Raw genomic sequence first — 17493 nt, forward strand, 5'->3', positions numbered from 1 at the left:
ATTTTCTATGGGGTTCAAGTCAGGTGACTGTGATGGCACTGTAGAATCTTCCTTGACTTCTTCTGCAAACAAGCCTTGGTGGAATTTGAGGTATACTTGGGATCATTGTTCTGTTGGAAGGTCCAATGGCACCCAAGCTTCAACTTCCTCACTGATGGCATGACGTTTTCTCCTAGGATTTCCTGATACTTCAATGAATCCATCTTGCCTTCCACACGCTGCAGGTTTCCAATACCAGAGGATGCAAAGCTGCCCCAGAGCATCACCGAGCCCTGCCATGCTTAATTGTAGACAGTGTTCTTTTCAGCATATGCTTCATTCTTCTTCCTCCAACACACTGCTGATCCATAGGGCTGAAAAATTCCAGTTTCATCGCTCCACAGAACAGAATCTCAAAACTTCTGTGGCTTATTTATTTGGTTTTGAGCAAATTGGAGCCGATTTTTCCTGTGCTTTTGGGTCAGTAGTGGTGTAGTACGTCTTGAAATTTTTGGCATGGTTTTTCTGAACCTGCCTTCTCAGAAATCTGGTTGCAGCCATTGATAGCTTCCTTTTTCTGCCCTTTCCAGGTAGTGTAACTGTTCCTTTCACTTTGAACTTGCGAACTATACTTCCAACGGTGTCTCTAGGAACATTGAGTCCCTTCGCTATTTTTTTGTATCCTTGTTTGTGAAAGGCGATGATATCTTGTCTTAACTTTTTGGACCATTCTTTTGACCATTTATCTAACATGCAGTCAAACATACAAACCTAGCCAGATCAGATATTACATGTGTTCTAGCTCAAGCACACCTGGTGCAACTAATGAAGCTGTTGATTAGTTGCATCAGGTGTGCTTGAGACAACACGTGTCTTGCAGATTTGTGCTGTTGTGAGGGATTCTATTCAGGGGGTTGAATAATTTTGAGACTGCAGAAGTTGAATTTGGGGAAAACACTTTGCAACCTTTGTTGTGTTGAGATATTTCAATGACTTTTGTTTGATTTGTTCAATACAAACAGCAGAAAGTCTGTACATTTTGCCAATAAACCTGATTTGCAATGGGGGTTGAATAATTTCAATTACAACTGTAAATCTAAGTAAAAATGGGTTATCAAAAATGTAAGGTGGGGATTTAGGTTGTTGATTGGATGGGGACAGATCTGAATGCCAGCATGCAGTCGATTATAAGAAAGGGGCAAGGTTTACACAGATTAAATGATTGGTGAAGTCTTGCATACATCACTAGAGGCCAACTTTCAATCCCAGAAACTGGGGTGGACATTTTTGTTATTTTGTTGAGACAACAGATATTTGAGGTTGTTATTAGGGCCTTAAGGCAGTGCAACTTGTGCCGCATGAGGCCCCGTGGCGAATGGCCTTAGGGGGAAATGGATCCCAATTATACAGTAATCACATCATAGAGCATTATAATGTGTCTCCTGCAAGTCTGTCAATGAAAGCAATACTTCACTGCACCCAGCTGCTTCCCATGAGGAAGTGTTTTATGAGAACCATATTAGAGCAACACACATCCACTTCTATAATATTTCTGCAAGCGTTTAGCTGCCGTGCAAAGTGATCATTGATTTAGCACATATTTATCTGCTCAAGGACACCAGATACATTTGGAGTGGTGGAGGGGAACATTTTCGGCTGGCCCTGTAAGCCATTAAGCACAGTAGATGCTTTCAGTTGGCTTCTGTCTCTCATGATCAACGACTCTGTTTTAGGGTCTGGTAGCGGCAATACCCCATTTATGTATTAGCAGCGGGTCCACCCTTAACCCGAGGATATATGTCTGATACACAACCACCTGTAATTATATTCTTCATGCAAGACCAACTTCCTTCAGTGCATTTCCCAGGCCAGAAAAAACACGAGATGAACCACAGAATGGAAAGCCAGTGACCCAAAATACTCTGGCACTTCTGGAGATTCAAAGGGGAACTCGGGCCTTTTGTTGTTTCAGCTGGAACACTTGTCCCCACATCTTGTTTATGAAAAAAAAAAAAAAACCTGGAACGATTGATGTCAAAGTCCTTTGAACGTTTGATTCAGATGAATGGGTGTCAGATGGCCTGGCTTATAATGGTCCGGATGATCTCATTCTTAAAAGGGGACATCAAGAAAGTTACATCATGTAATAATGTTTAGGCATCATCACAAACATTCGCCCTGCAGATCAGATTCAATCAGCATAACCTTCACATGGTGTTTTTCAGAGGAGCACGAGTGATGGCATAAAATCAGAACTCAAAAAATGTATTCGTATGTCTTTGGATCCATTCTCTAATGCCACAATTTCATAGTCAATGTGCTGTTTCTTAGCATAGCGATAATATAATTTGAGGGTAATTTTTTGCCTGTCCCAGTTCTTGATGATCCTTTACTGTATGGAATAATGGAAATGATTCAGCAATGTCAAAATTGGTATTCATTAAGTGGTCTATTAAATTAACATTCAATGAATTGTAGCAAAAATCTTTGGTAACACTTTAGTTTACAGTGTCCTTGTTACATATGTTAGCAACATGTATTAACTAGTCATAATGACAAATTAAGCATAATAACATGCAACTAACCTTAAAGCCCTATCTATCTATCTATCTATCTATCTATCTATCTATCTATCTATCTATCTATCTATCTATCTATCTATCTATCTATCTATCTATCTATCTATCTATCTATCTATCTATCTATCTATCTATCTATCTATCTATCTATCTATCTATCTATCTATCTATCTATCTATCTTTTTCTGAAAGCAAAGGCTACTTTCACAGAGACTAAGAGGGTTTCTCAAATACAGTTCAGATGCTCGAATGTTTCTTTCAACTACAGTTTATAGACTTGAAAAGAAAATTAGCAAAAATTACAAGCAGTATTAGAATATTCACGTCGTAAATTCAATATTTTGCTGTCTTTTATTTTGAAACCTCGTGCAGCCGGTAGGCGGAAGTAAAGGTCTATGTTTACTTGTGCGCGTGTTGATGGCAGCCTCCAGACAGTGACAGCATGCAGAACATAAACCGCGCGCTGTGTGAAATTGAAATAGCCACAGAAAAACTTACAAACACCCATCTTACAACTTTGCAAAATGTGACGAAAGCTTTACGGGATGAGCAGCTCAGGTATCAAAAATTGAACAGAAATGTGTGCGTTTAAGTTATTGTGTTAGCAGAGAATGTTCGTTCCATACATTTCTACATGGACTATTGCTTATAATGATATACAAAACACCCTCTTAGTCTCTGTATCATCACCACAGCAACTTGCACATAAACCAGTTTCTAAGACATGCATTAAGAGTTTGTGCTGTTTTGTTTCAGGAATAGTGTTGACAGGGAGGCTCTTGGAAACCTCCATGCAGTGCTGTCAAGACTTGCTGTGGATGTTCATCATTTGACTGAGGAGATGGATTCACAGGAAGAAGGAGGATCTCTGTGCCATAAACTCACTGCAGAGTGTTTCAGAGCGCACAGAAATGCCTGCGTGCAGTGCACTGAAAACCAGTGCTGTCTGAGGTAGTGTACAGTGGAGTCCAAAAAGTCTGATACTGCTATAACAGTAGGATCAATTTAGCATTTTTTAACTGTAATACTACAAATTTCATTTCAAATTAAATCAGTGGCATAACAATTTGAGTAAAAAGCGAACATTTAACCACAATGTGATGTCTAGATAATAGTATAATAACAATAATATATTTTATTTATAGATGCCTTTCATGACACTCAGTTTTATTATATTATATTGTATTATATTATAAAGAAATAAAAATCAAATTTCTTAGTATTTTATGTCCCCAAATTAATGACAGCAGCACTCGAGCTGCATGAACTCTACTAGTTTGTGTAATACCTGTGCTGCATCCAAAATCGCATACTTCCCTATATATAGTATGCGAAAAACAGTATGTGACAAAAGAACTATGTCCGAATTCACTGTACTCATAAAAGAGCAGGCAAAAAGTACCTAGGTGACCTACTTCTTCCAACGAGATTCTGAAGTGTGCATATGATGGACATTTTACTATCCCATGAGGCCACGAGAGAGGATTTATCAATGACAGTGAGACGACGCAACTGACACATGAAAATGACAACATGGCAAATGTAGTATGTCCAGATTACATTCATACTACACTACTTTTTCAGTGATCATGAAGTAATTACTAATTCAAAATAAGTACCTACTCGAGAGTATGTGATTTCAGACCCAGGTTTTCCAGCATGATTTGAACATCTGACCTTCTATACAAAATCACATGATCAGTGCCACAAATTTGATTAATGGCATATAAATATTACAGATATTCTTCATTATGTCATAACTGTGATTTATTTATTTATTTTAAATCCTAGGTTTTCTCAAATTTTCAATGTGTTCTCAGACTTATGGACTCTGTTTATAACATCATAATCGTTATTAGTATGCCTGTGGGTTTTATAGCAAGTAGAAAAACCTTTTTATCTTCACAGAGATCTAGGCTCCATCAAGCTGTCTTTTGAGATTTTGGCCGAACTCCTCAAGATTTCGTCAGGAGGTTCGAATGATATTTATGATGGTGGGTTTCAAGTGTTTCAGCTCCATCTAAAAGATCTTCTCAGTGAGATGGAGGGTAACGGGTAGAAAAATCTGTGTACTCTCTCTCTCCTTTGGCAGCAATTCGATGTGGTATTCAGTTTCTTGGTAACATTGCTGTTGGAAACCAGCTCTGCAAAGATGACATCTGGGAGCTTGGTTTCCCGCACATCTTTTGGTGAGTTAATTTATGGTCGGATGGCCGCTGATGCATTTCTTATGATGTCAGTTAAACATGTGTTCACTGTTCGTTTAGTGATATATGCCACTGATCCACGTGCCACTTTTGTGTAATCGCTTCTTATCTCCTTCAAGGGACCTTTTGGAGTTCCCAGATGAGAAAGCTGTGTCATACACGTGTATGGTGATCCACACTTGTCTGGATGAACACAAGACAGAGCAGCTAGTTAAAGACACTCAGCAGTTTAAATTGTCCCTGAAGATTATGGACTTGTGCAGGACGTTGCCTGATGTGGACTGGACGTAAGCTGTGTTTTGTTTTAAAATGTTTCCATTGAGACAAATTTGGAACAAGGTCATCTGTCATCTAGATCTATTTCATATCCTGTTTTGGTCATAATTACTCTTCTTACAGGGTCTTTATTGCTACACAACGTTTCCTCAAGTCGTCAGAGCTTATTAAGATGATGTACACTGAAATGACCAATGAAGCAAGGTAAAAACTCTGTTATTCAAATCAATTATTGCATGAAAATGAGATGCTTGTATCTAGGTCAATGCATCACAATACTGAGATTTAACTCTTGGATGATTTGAGAGTGTTTATTTATTTATTTACTTATTTAAACTCTTTGTTACAAATTCTAGTGAGCTGCATAACTAGACACCATTTTAGTCAACAGGCTGTTCCATATAATAGGCAGCCTTTTAAATGACACATTTTTAAATACCTAAAAGGTAACATCTCATTCTTCATGGATGAGGCAATCCCAGAATGCATTGCGATGAACTTAGCTATGCAAATAGCAATTATAACACATCAAAAGAAAAACATTACATAATTAAAAATACACTTTTTTAACACAATTTTGTACTTTCGGTGTACAATTATCTATTAATAATATTCAAATTAATTCCAGGCTAATGAGGTTCCATTTTGGTTAGGATGCTGCCTTAAAAGGTAATTCCCTATATAGACAGCAAGACAGCTCACTAGGGTCTGGAACAGAGTCAGACCATCACTCTGAAAGCACAGTAAAATGGGCCATAAGAATTAATGTATCTTTTTAAATAAATAAAGTTTTCACTGGCAACAATTTTGACATCAATACCATGGGGAAGAACTGCCAGATAGATATTTAATATTATCTCATAATTTGGCAGCAGGTATATTAGGACCTTTAAGACCTGACACACAGACCCATTATACTGTTACACGTGCATTTTCTTTCTCAACTGTTTACGTTCACTTAAAACATATGTGAATACTTACCAAGACCAGCATTTTGACATTATTTTGTGTGTATTTGACTGTTTAGGCGTAATAAGCAGTGTAAAAGAACTAAATTTAGTTCTGAGAGGCGGCTGTATGTGCGTGCACTTTGGGTGTAAACACAAAATCTGCAGGAATAAGTAAAATTATGGGTAATGCGCAATCCCACGCCGAAATTCAAACCTTGTAGCACCAACAATATTAATCCAGAGCAAATGAAACGAGTGAGAGAGGGGAGGCTGGTTTGTGTGTTAACTCACTGTCGGAGAGATGAGAAAGAGAGAAAACGCAGCTGGTATCGTGTATCTGTTCTGTGAAAAAAATGAGTATTAGATATTTTAAGTATCGATATGTATTGAAAAATCTATATTTTTGACTTAGTTTATTAATTCAGATGGCTTTTTAATAGACTAAAATTGAAAAATGTATATATTATATTTAAAATTCAACCCGCCAATGTGGCTAGTTGGAGTGACTACATTAGACGCCACTGCTGAAATCCACCCGCATTTGGTGTTAAAGGGTTAGTTCACCCAAAAATGAAAATTCTGTCAGTAATTACTCACCCTCATGTTGTTCCAACCCCGTAAGACTTTCGTTCATCTTCGGAACACAAATTAAGATATTTTTGATTAAATCTGAGAGTTGTCTCACTCCTCCATAGGCTTCTAAGGGACTGAAACTTGCTGGCCCAGAAAATGTATTAAAGACATCGTTAATATAGTCCAAGTGACTCCAGTGGCTCAATCTTAAGTTTATAAAGCGACGAGAATACTTTTTGTGCGTGGTGACGTGCAACGTGCACGTGGTGACGTGCAACACAGAAGCGCTACGCTTAAACACTACGTGATAAGACCCGAGGCCCAGAGAGAAGGAAATGAAAAGTGGAATAAAGTCGTTATTTTTGTTTGTTTTTGCGCACAAAAAGTATTCTCGTCGCTTTATAAACTTAAGATTGAGCCACTGGAGTCACTTGGACTATATTAACGATGTCTTTAATACATTTTCTGGGCCAGCAAGTTTCAGTCCCTTAGAAGCCTATGGAGGAGTGAGACAGCTCTCAGATTTAATCAAAAATATCTTAATTTGTGTTCCGAAGATGAACGAAGGTCTTACGGGGTTGGAACAACATGAGGGTGAGTAATTACTGACAGAATTTTCATTTTTGGGTGAACTAACCCTTTAATGTCAAGCCCTGATTATATGTGTTAATATTTTGTGTATGTAATTGAATGCTAACAGGCTCACGCTATTGGAGCTGATATTAGCGCAGCTTAGTGTTGTTGAGGAGAAGAAGGAATGTTTACTGCCTCTGAGTGTAGCTGAGTTCCTGGCTTCCTGCTTCACTCATCACTGCAGAGCTGTTCTCACTCTGAGCTCTGAATCATCAGATGACCAGGTCGGTTTTTTCTGCTATGCCCATACTGCACCTCTTCATGTTAGTAATGTATGTAATAAAGAGTATTGGGATCATATCAGATCACGGTCAATATTATGCATATTTTTATCAGTAGAAATTGGATATTTATTGTCTTGAGATTGGATAGCTTATTGTGGGAGTCTCTTTTTCATTTCATATTGGTACTGATTATTGTTTTTAACATGTTCAATTGTTTTAGTAGTATAGTATAGATTGTTAATATCTGCCATTTATTGAATAAAGGCCACAACATGGAAATAGTTAGTAAACATAGTTTAACCCACCATTCAAATTTTTGGGATCAGTAAGATTTTTATTTTAAGAAATTACTGGTAATTATTTTATTCAGGAAGGGCATATTACATTTATGTGACAGTAAAGACATTTATAATGTTACCAAAAATTGTATTTCAAATAACTGCTGTTCTTTTGAACTTACACAGAAAGTGTTTCACATAAATTCAGCTTAATTTCATATATATATATATATATATATATATATATATATATATATATATATATATATATATATATATATATATATATATATATATATATATATATATAGTATTAAAATACAAAACTGTTGTTTTATATTGTAACAAAATTTAAATGTTTTTATTGTATTTTTTATCAAATAAATACTGCCTAAGAGCTGTAATAAATAAGCATAAGAGACTTTTTCCAAAAACATCACAAAAATCTTACTGACCCCAAACTGTAGTGCACACTTTACAGATGATATACTAAGCCTAGTATTTGTTTTGCATTTGCAGGCGGCTATGGTCGTCATCAGGCTTTTAGACATCCTTTGCGAGATCACCTCTGACTGCAAAGAGTTTATGGCCCTGCAGGATCACTCTGGCCTTCTGAGCACAACAGTTGGTAAATGCGGAGTACTGGCGTAATGCTTTTGCTTTTGTTGGAGATAAAAATCCTAATGCATTCTTAATGTGAATACACAATTCTTTGCCATAAAATGAAGATGCAAAATATTTGTTTTGGGTACAACTGCTCGCTTTTAAAAAGTCTCTTGTCTTGAAACGTTGCTGAGCTCACTATCCCTCATACTGTTCGTTTCGCAGATGATAAACTAAACTGAATCATTTACCACACACCCCTATAAGCATTTCCCACCTTTCACATTTAAAACACAAAGCAGCCATTCCTGTGGGGTGCTGTATGAAACCGACACCTCTGACAGGTCACAGCTCACTGAAGACAGACACAATCTACATTCTTCATAGACTCTCCTGTCATCCGTACAGCTCTGATGTCACACCTTAAGCATGGGAGTTATGCCAGCATGCATTTTTCTCTCTCTCTCTCTCTCTCTCTCTCTCTCTCTCTCTCTCTCTCTCTCTCTCTCTCTCTCTCTCTCTCTCTCTCTCTCTCTATTCTTCTCCTTGTGTAAATTCTCCTTATATCTTCTGTCGTTCCCAGATCTCTTGAAAGATGTCCACTTACTGGGCAAAACCAGTAAAAATGTGTTCACTGCAGCACATGATTTCTGCTTGACGAGGCCAGGGGGCGCCGACACCCACCCTGCCATCAGTTTCAAAGCTCATCTCATTCGGCTCATTGGTAACCTGTGTTACGGCCACATTGTCAACCAGGACAAGGTACTGCACACAACAGTTCCTGGAAGTTATTGTATATATTTGTGTATGTTTATGGTGTATATGGTGTGTGTATGTATGTATGTACGTACGTACGTACGTACGTACGTACGTACGTACGTATGAATATATATATATATATATATATATATATATATATATATATATACATATATATATGTATGTGTATGTATATATTTTTTGTGTATATATATTCTTAGAAAAAAAAAAAAAAACTTGTACGATTTTTTGAGAGAGGGCTCGAGACTTGTAATTTTTTCCCTGACTCCACCTTGCTTGCAATTCATCAATAAAACAGAACTGATTGATAGGTAAGAAAAACTGAAATAGTCAATGTGATTGCCAAAGGAAGGAAGTATTTAGCAAAAATCTTGGAAATCATCTTTAAAACTTCCCCTCCTGCGATTTCTATGACTCGTTGGAATGTGAAGGAATGTGTTGGCAATGAGTGATGAAACTAACGCCATAGAGCTTGCAGCCAAGTCCAGTAATGCTCTGATCAACGGACGGCACAACCCAGTCGTGGTAAACACATTAACAATACTGTGGTTTAGAGCCTTGCGCGCTGTCCATCAACCCAGGCCTGGGCTTTTTTGTTTGTGGAAGCTCCCTCCTTGAAAACTAATCAGGGGATTAGCGCTGGTAGATAAAGGCTTGAGAACCAATCTGAATTTCATGCTTGTATCATCTAATTTCTTCCCCAAATCTCTTTACACTTTGTTCCCCTTCTCCTTTTTTTCTTTTAAATGAATTCCCTTGTAAGCAGCCTCCTGCCATGGAGGGATTTTCATCCTTTCAGGTCTGTCCCCTTCAATCAGCACAGAGGAGAACCTAGTACCGGCCTTCCTAAATAGGGTCAAAGCACACAACTGAGAGTTCAAAGGTCAAAAAACAATAGCCAGTCTCCCCCAGCCTGCCCCCTCACTTTTTGACCAAAACTTGTGAGCACCTTCATTGCCTACTGCTCCCTTTGCTACTTTCTAATGGGTTGTTCACACAGAACGCGTTTTTTTGTCGCGTCTCGCACTCGACACGATGTTCTAAAAACGTGATGCTCAAGTTAAAAAAGTTGAACTTTTAATAAACGTGTCCATAGACTATATTACACTATAAAAACTTGTTTGTTTTTTTCAATTTACTGCCTTGCGTGTCACGTGTGAATGCGTGAACACTGTGTAAAAAGCAGCTCCCCACATGCCACGCAATAGCACTTTTCGCACAAAACACACTTGAGACGAGACCCTCGATCGATTTCAACAGAGTTTGCCATTAGCATGTTACTAATGTTTTTATTGGATAAAATTAATGAATTTTAATTCAAAAACTGAACTATTGTTATTGGTATGTTGCTATATTTAATTTTAGTGTTTGCTAAAAGGTGTCTTGGGTAGATGTACAGTTGAGTTTTAAACCAGCTTTTGCGTCAGAAGCACCAATGCCTTAAAATGCTGCCTCTGCAATAGTGTACTACATGTGAGGATAGCCAAACAAAACTAATTCTGTGGCCGAAGCGTACAGTTACATAAGTTTCCCTTCGTTTTATTGCTAGTACTACTTTCTCAATCAAACACCATGATGGTCATTAACAGCAGAAAATTGTCAGGGCTCAATGGCTTGTGTCTCCTCTTTCTTATTCAGTTTTTTTTTTTTAATGAACCAAGGTGGTTAAAGGGCAACCGCTGTAGCTCTTGGGTTACGATACGGACTCAGGGTAATGTACGGTATAGTTATAAACTGCATGTGACGAAAACCAGCGCAAACCCATATGACTGCGCCAAACCAGAGCTTAACCGCATGGACTTTCCTCCATGGAAAGTAATTGTTTTCTGACCAGTCTGGCTCACGATGCCCCTGTTAAAGACCATTTTCCTTTTCTTTTTTTATCATTTGTCTCCTATAGGTAAGAGAACTGGACGGTATAGCTCTCATTCTGGACAACTGCAGCATTGACAGCAACAACCCCTGTATCCTTGGTTGTGACTCACTTCACTTGTTTTTTATTCACTCTGTGCTTTTGCGGTGTGTTTAATGAGCGTTTTCTGGTAACATCCGCCGCAAAAAATGCAAAGATATTGCTATCTAAAGTGTGAATAGCATTGTAATAGCCTTTAAATTCCATTACTAATGGAGGTTTTACCGCACTATTTGATGTTTGAATGATGGGTGGCTTGTTCAGAGTTGAAAACGCAGTTTAAATGTTATTAGAGAAAAACCAGCGCCTTGGCGAATGGTTTCAAGTCCCTCCACCTAGCAACGTCCCCTGCAGAGAGGTGGAACCATTGAGCTGACTCACGGTCATTTTGTATCCCTCACTCATCAGTTTTCTTGTGTGAAATATCTAGTCATAATAGTTTATGAAGCTAAATGTAGGTATTGCATATATGAGTAATTTTGTGGTGTTGACAGAAGTCAGTTTTATAGATGTGCAACACTTTCTGGAAAACTTGATTGAAATCCTGGGTGGAAAATCACCACTTGAATGAAATGAAGTGACATTTTGTATTTTTATAGTGTTGACCTGCATCCTGCCAACTCTGTTCCATATGAAACGGTTCATTGATAACACGACAATCTGATGCATTGCAGCTGTGTTTCCAAAGGCTCCTTGACTGATGCTGGCGCTGTTGTGTTAAAAAAAAAAAAAAAACGCTTTCATTCTCTAGCGATCACTGCCGGTCTGTATTAGAGAAAGCAGGGCACAATGCCAGCTGTTCTTTCACTAGGGGATGAGCCACTAAGCTGAGCTTGTGTCCTCCCGGATGCTGCTTCCTGACTGCTTCAGGAAGTGGTCATTCTTGCTTAATGTTTAGCGGTGTTGCTGGACCTGGTGATGCTAGTTTCACTTCTGGTATGGCCAAAATATTTATAAATGGCCATTACTTGACCATTATTTATAAATGGTCAAGTAAGTTTACCGTAAAATTCACATGGACCTATGCTTATATTTTGTAGGTCTCAGGACCCATATTTTGGTGGTATCACTGTTGTATTGGAAAAGAACAAATATGATACTGATATATCATGCATCTCTTTCCCTTTGACATTAATTCAGGAGTGATGTGCTATTACTATTCTATGTGATCAGATTTGCATCCCAGTGGCTATAAAACTGGTGAAGAATCTTTTAGAATTATGTTGAAGTTGGGACCTGAGCCATATCTAGAGACCAGAAACCCAACAGGGTTGGGCTTTTTGGGCTTGAGCCAGTATGAAAGCAATAAGAACACCCCGACAACCTCATAGCAACATATTAAAACTATTAAAAAACACCTTAGAGACCTCATAGCAACATCATACCCAGAGCCCCCTTGCAGAGAGAGTTTGCACGGGAGCGTACCACTTACAATTTTCATCCAAAAATATAAAATCTAGTTTTTGTTCTTGATTAAATGTTTGATATAATAACTTTCCTTCATTTTCCTGCCAGTCATAAGCCAGTGGGCCGTGTTTGCCATCCGGAACATCCTGGATCACAACCTAGAGAATCAGAAGCTCATACAAAGCCTTCGGAGACAAGGTGTGGCAGATGACACAATGCTCAGGGACATGGGCCTTAGAGTGGAAGAAAGGGATGGCAATCTACTCCTCAGGTCCCTAAAGAAGGACCCATAGTTGATTAAGTGGAGCTGGGAGAATGCTATCCCGGGACGCCCATCCCCACACCCCTTAACTATGCCATATTACACTCTGGAGATGGCTTAAAACGCCCACACTGGGGTCATTAAATATCCAATCAGTAGTTGGGAGCATAAGGGGGTGGTCTGGGCTTTATGTTCTCCACACAAGAGGAAATCAATCAGAGGAGCTTATCTGAGAGAACTCATGCTGATGTCTGTGATGCATTTAGTGGTCTTTGATTCCCCCCCCCCACCCCCCCCCCCCACCCCCCAAAGTGGGATTCAAATCCTATGAAACAAGGAGAACCGTGTCTTCCTGGCTTTTCAGCCACTAAAGAGACTCTGGTGACCAACAGGGAGTAGAGGTTAATCCCTAATTCACTGCATTTTATAGAGACCAGGCCGCCTCTTGATCTGTACACATAAAGTTCGCCTCTGAATAGCCGTGAGACTCGGATCCTTCTTTTTGAAAGCTCTCTCAAGTTTTTGTGCTTAAAAATCGGGTTTGTTTACAAAGCCATCCTATTTGAACAATTCCACTTTTGTCAGGACAAGCTTCACGTGTAGTTTGGATGGACATTACGATATGGTAGGATTGTCTATTTAACACTTTAATTTAGTGCAATTATTGTAGTAAAATAAAAATGACGCAATTCTTGTGTGTACATTCCGTAATATGGTAATTTCTAATCAATGAAGAAATTCCACCCTCATGTTTATGCGAGTCTGCAGTCAGTGCAACCTCACCTCCTACTACAAGCAACATGCCTCGACAAACCACGCTTACTGAGAGCATGCAACACAGAGAAGTGTTCAAAAACAGCTAGATCAGTTTTGGGAGAAAAATTACATTTATTTTAACAGTATTTATTCAAAAGATGGGGTTTGGTAATACGTTTTAATGTTTTTGAAAATTAGTCTCTTATGCTCACTAAGGCTGCATTTATTTGATCAAAAATACAGTAAATTATTGCAATTTAAAATGACTACATTGTATTTTAATATATTTAAACATGTAATTTATTCCTGTGATCATGCTCAAAAAACATTTTTTATTAATATCAATGTTGAAAAGAGTTGTGCCGCTTAATATGTAAAAAAATTTTTTTTTTATTGTGTAGGCTATGTAAAAATGTTTACTGTCAAAATAGATTTTCATTTCTATATTCATTTAAAAAAATGCAGTATTCATTAAACATTTTTTACCATAAACTTGAATTATTAACAAATGGATATATAGGATTACTATTGTATACACTCACCGGCCACTTTATTAGGTACACCTGTTCAAGTACAATTTAACACAAATATCTAATCAGCCAATCACAGGGCAGCAACTTGATGCTTTTAGGCATGTACTGTAGACACGGTCAAAAGCTGAAGTTCAAACTGAGCATCAGAATTGGGAAGAAAGTTGATTTAAGTGACTTTGAACGTGGCGTGATTGTTGGTACCAGACGGACTGGTCAGAGAATTTCAGAAACTGATGATTTTCACACACAACCATCTTTAGGGTTTACAGAGAATGGTCTGAAAAAGAGAAAGTATCCAGTAAGCAGCAGTTCTGCAGGTGAAAATGCCTTGTTGAAGCCAGAGGTCAGAGGAGAATGGCCAGACTGGTTCAAGCTGATAGAAAGGCAACAGTCACTCAAATAACCACTTGTTACAACCAAGGTATGCAGAAAAGCAACTCTGAACGCACAACACGTAGAACTTTGAAGCAGATGGGCTACAGCAGCAGAAGACACACAGGTGCCACTCTTGTCAACTAAGAACAGGAAACTGATGCTACAAGTCGCACGGGCTCACCAAAATTGGACAATAGAAGATTGTAAAAACGTTGCCTGGTCTGATGAGTCTCATTATCTGCTGTGACATTCATGGCTCCATTTTGCCTTGTATCAACAGTTCAGGCATCTGGTGGTGGAATGGTGTGTGGGATATTTTCTTGGCACACTTTGGGGGCCCCTTAGTAACAATTGAGCATTGTTTAAACGCCACAGCCTACCTGTATATTGTTGCTTTCTATGTCCTTCCCATGACCACTGTGTACCCATTTTCTGATGGCTACTTTCAGCAGGATAATGTGCCATATCACAAAGCTCAAATCATCTCAAACTGGTTTCTTGAACATGACAATGAGTTCACTATACTCAAATGGCCTCCACAGTCACCAGATCTCAATCCAATAGAGCACCTTTGGGATGTGGTGGAACGGGAGATTGGCTTTATGGATTTGCAGCCGACAAATCTACAGCAACTGCGTGATGCTATCATGTCAATATGGACCAAAATCTCTGAGGAATGTTTCCAGCACCTTGTTGAATCAATGCCATGAAGAATTAAGGCAGTTCAGAAGGCAAAAGGGGGTCTAACCCGGTACTAGCAAGGTGTACCTAATAAAGTGGCCGGTGAGTGTATGTATACATTATTGTAATACATGCTCTTCATACTTTACACAGGAAAAAAGCTGCTTTTATATTTTAGGAAGAGGGTCCTTACATTCTTATTGATTGTGATGTATGTTTATTGTCTAGCCTAATCTACATGGGACACCAGTACTCAGTTATTTCTCTCTTGGTCCATCCCACACCACTCTTTTTTTGCTCTTGTAGCTATCTAGTTCTCGTCCCAAGTGAATCAGACCAGAAGTATTAGCTTGCAGAATCATATCTCGCCCCATCCTGTCCTGGAATGAGCTGAGTGGTCCACACACACACACCCCCGTAGCTTTAATACCCCTCAATGGAGGCCTCTACTCTCCCCACAACACTCTGTTTTTTCTGCCTCATATTTTTTAATGACAAAATGTTTGTGCGAAACAATCGGGTTGACTTTTCTCTCAATCCGGGGGTATAGTGTTGGGAGCTTACGCGGTTCCGGTAACCAGCAGTTCAGACAGCTAACAAAACAGGTCCTATTTACTTCTGCTCCGGTGGCTGCCTGCAATGCTTTTCACACACAGGAAAAAGACCAGAGGGGCAGAGAGCATACGGCGGGTGAATGAATGAGCCAGGTCGGATGCCTATTCAAACCCAGGCGGGAGCAGCTCTGCGTCGCTCGGAGATCAGCGTTTCGCAGTATCTACACCACACGACTGCGAGCTACTCCGTGCATCTGGGAAGAAATTTACCCAGGGTCCAGCGAGTCGATCAAGCAAGAGGTTGACATGCGTTTTGCGCAATATTTTGCTTAGTAATAAGCATGAATTTAAATGAAAACAGTTGAATTTGTTAGATCCAAACTGTTTGATTTATTTATTAATCTAGTGATTTTACTGTACATCTCTTCCAAAAAAAAAAAAAAAAAAAGTATAAATACAACCAGGCTACAAAAAGATGAGATGGTTTCATATCAAACTTGAGAAGGCAATTAAGGGGAGCTAAGGAAAAATAAAAATCATAATAATAAAAACATTTTACATAATTAATTCAGGACAAAAAAATGTAGATCTCCAATTAAACAATAAAAATATGACAAGGAAAATAGTATTAATAATTACTCTGAATATACCTGACATAAAGTGCCATATTCTCTACATAAAAAAATATATTTTAACAAATTTGCCAGCCATATAACTCGTATAAACAATTTAGATTAAAAAAAAAATGTTGCTACTCAAAATATTTCCAGTGACCTTTTAACCATTTTCAGATCCATAGTTGTATGGTCCATTGGCTCAGGCGGAATATAACTAGACCTTGTGCACGCCGGACCAGTGATGTGGAATCCCATGTCTCTGGCATTCGTGGGAATGGTCGGTCACTCAAATGGTGGTGGGTCACATTGCAGTTCTATTAAGTATCTGAAAGCTCTCTCTCTTATGTTCCCACACATGGTTAGACACACACAAATTTGAAGACAAAACAATGCAGCATACATGGCCAAGTCTTGATACGACTAAGGAAGCTTCTCTCCGCATAAAAAAAAAAAAAGTTTTCCATTTTCATAAAGCCGACAGTATGCGTCACAACCACCAGTGCAGCAATTGCCAACGTATTCACCGAAATGATGGTTTCCCAAGTGTGCAGACCACTTTACTATCGATCAACTGCAAAAGAAATGCAGGGTTAAAGAAGCTCTTTTTACACAAACAATGTCCTGTGTTTTTTCGGGTTGAATTTTGGAAGCAACAGATCAGTAGCAATGATATTAGAAGTTCAAACATCTGTATACCATTATGAGACAACTACAGTATGAACATTTTCAGTCTTTTTCTCCAAACAGAAGGAAAAAAGGAATTTTTTCAGTGTTCAAACAGATACAGTACAGTGTGACCGAACTTTTTAATCTTTCCAGCGTTTCCAGAGTTGCAGCAAGTCTTTCCTCTTGAGCTCCCATAGGGATTCAACTGGTGGGACATGTTACATGTCTTTTACAAGTTGTCTTCGTAATAAGCTTTCTTTAAATTGAAAAAAAAGAGAAAAAAAGTCACTTTTGTTGGCAGCTTAGACTGTCCGATTTTGAGTCTATATCAAGTCAGGACAGGCCTCAGGTGACCTTCCTGAAGTCTGAGCATCTGAGAACTATGAAAGCCTTCCACTGCATTTGTAGCGTCCACATGTTTGAATGAAATCACAAAACAGTCGGTCTGAAGTCAGTGCATTTTCCTCTAAAGTTCCAGGATCTTCATTATTCATCCCCATCTCCCTCGGCAATGGCCTTTCTCGCATAAAGACTGCCTGATGTGCAAAACGAAGCCGTGTATATGTACGACACTTCCATTTTTCTTTCAAACACTTCCTGTTTCTCTCCATAGGCTTCTTTCCTTTCTTTCTCGTCTTTTCAACTCTT

At 38.6% G+C, this 17493-nt stretch overlaps 1 protein-coding gene across 1 annotated transcript; it reads left to right on the plus strand.

The window, feature by feature from the left end:
- Positions 1-2940: 2940 nt before the first annotated feature.
- Positions 2941-17457, plus strand: atxn10 (ataxin 10). The gene is made up of 11 exons (XM_079869457.1): positions 2941-3116; positions 3315-3509; positions 4467-4552; positions 4651-4747; positions 4885-5052; positions 5165-5245; positions 7265-7421; positions 8219-8327; positions 8886-9064; positions 10983-11046; positions 12510-17457. The coding sequence occupies exons 1-11, from the start codon at positions 3001-3003 to the stop codon at positions 12692-12694; spliced, it is 1437 nt and encodes a 478-aa protein (XP_079725583.1). The 5' UTR covers positions 2941-3000; the 3' UTR covers positions 12695-17457.
- Positions 17458-17493: the final 36 nt, after the last annotated feature.

Source organism: Squalius cephalus, assembly GCF_949319135.1.
Source record: "Squalius cephalus genome assembly, chromosome: 4".
In the NCBI taxonomy this organism is placed as follows: Eukaryota; Metazoa; Chordata; class Actinopteri; order Cypriniformes; family Leuciscidae; genus Squalius; species Squalius cephalus.

Coding starts and splice junctions, on each gene's coding strand:
- atxn10 (XM_079869457.1), top strand. CDS start 3,001: ATGCAGAACATAAACCGCGCGCTGTGTGAAATTGAAATAGCCACAGAA. Junction 3,510..4,466: donor GAAAACCAGTGCTGTCTGAG/GTAGTGTACAGT, acceptor TTATCTTCACAG/AGATCTAGGCTCCATCAAGC. Junction 5,053..5,164: donor TTGCCTGATGTGGACTGGAC/GTAAGCTGTGTT, acceptor CTCTTCTTACAG/GGTCTTTATTGCTACACAAC.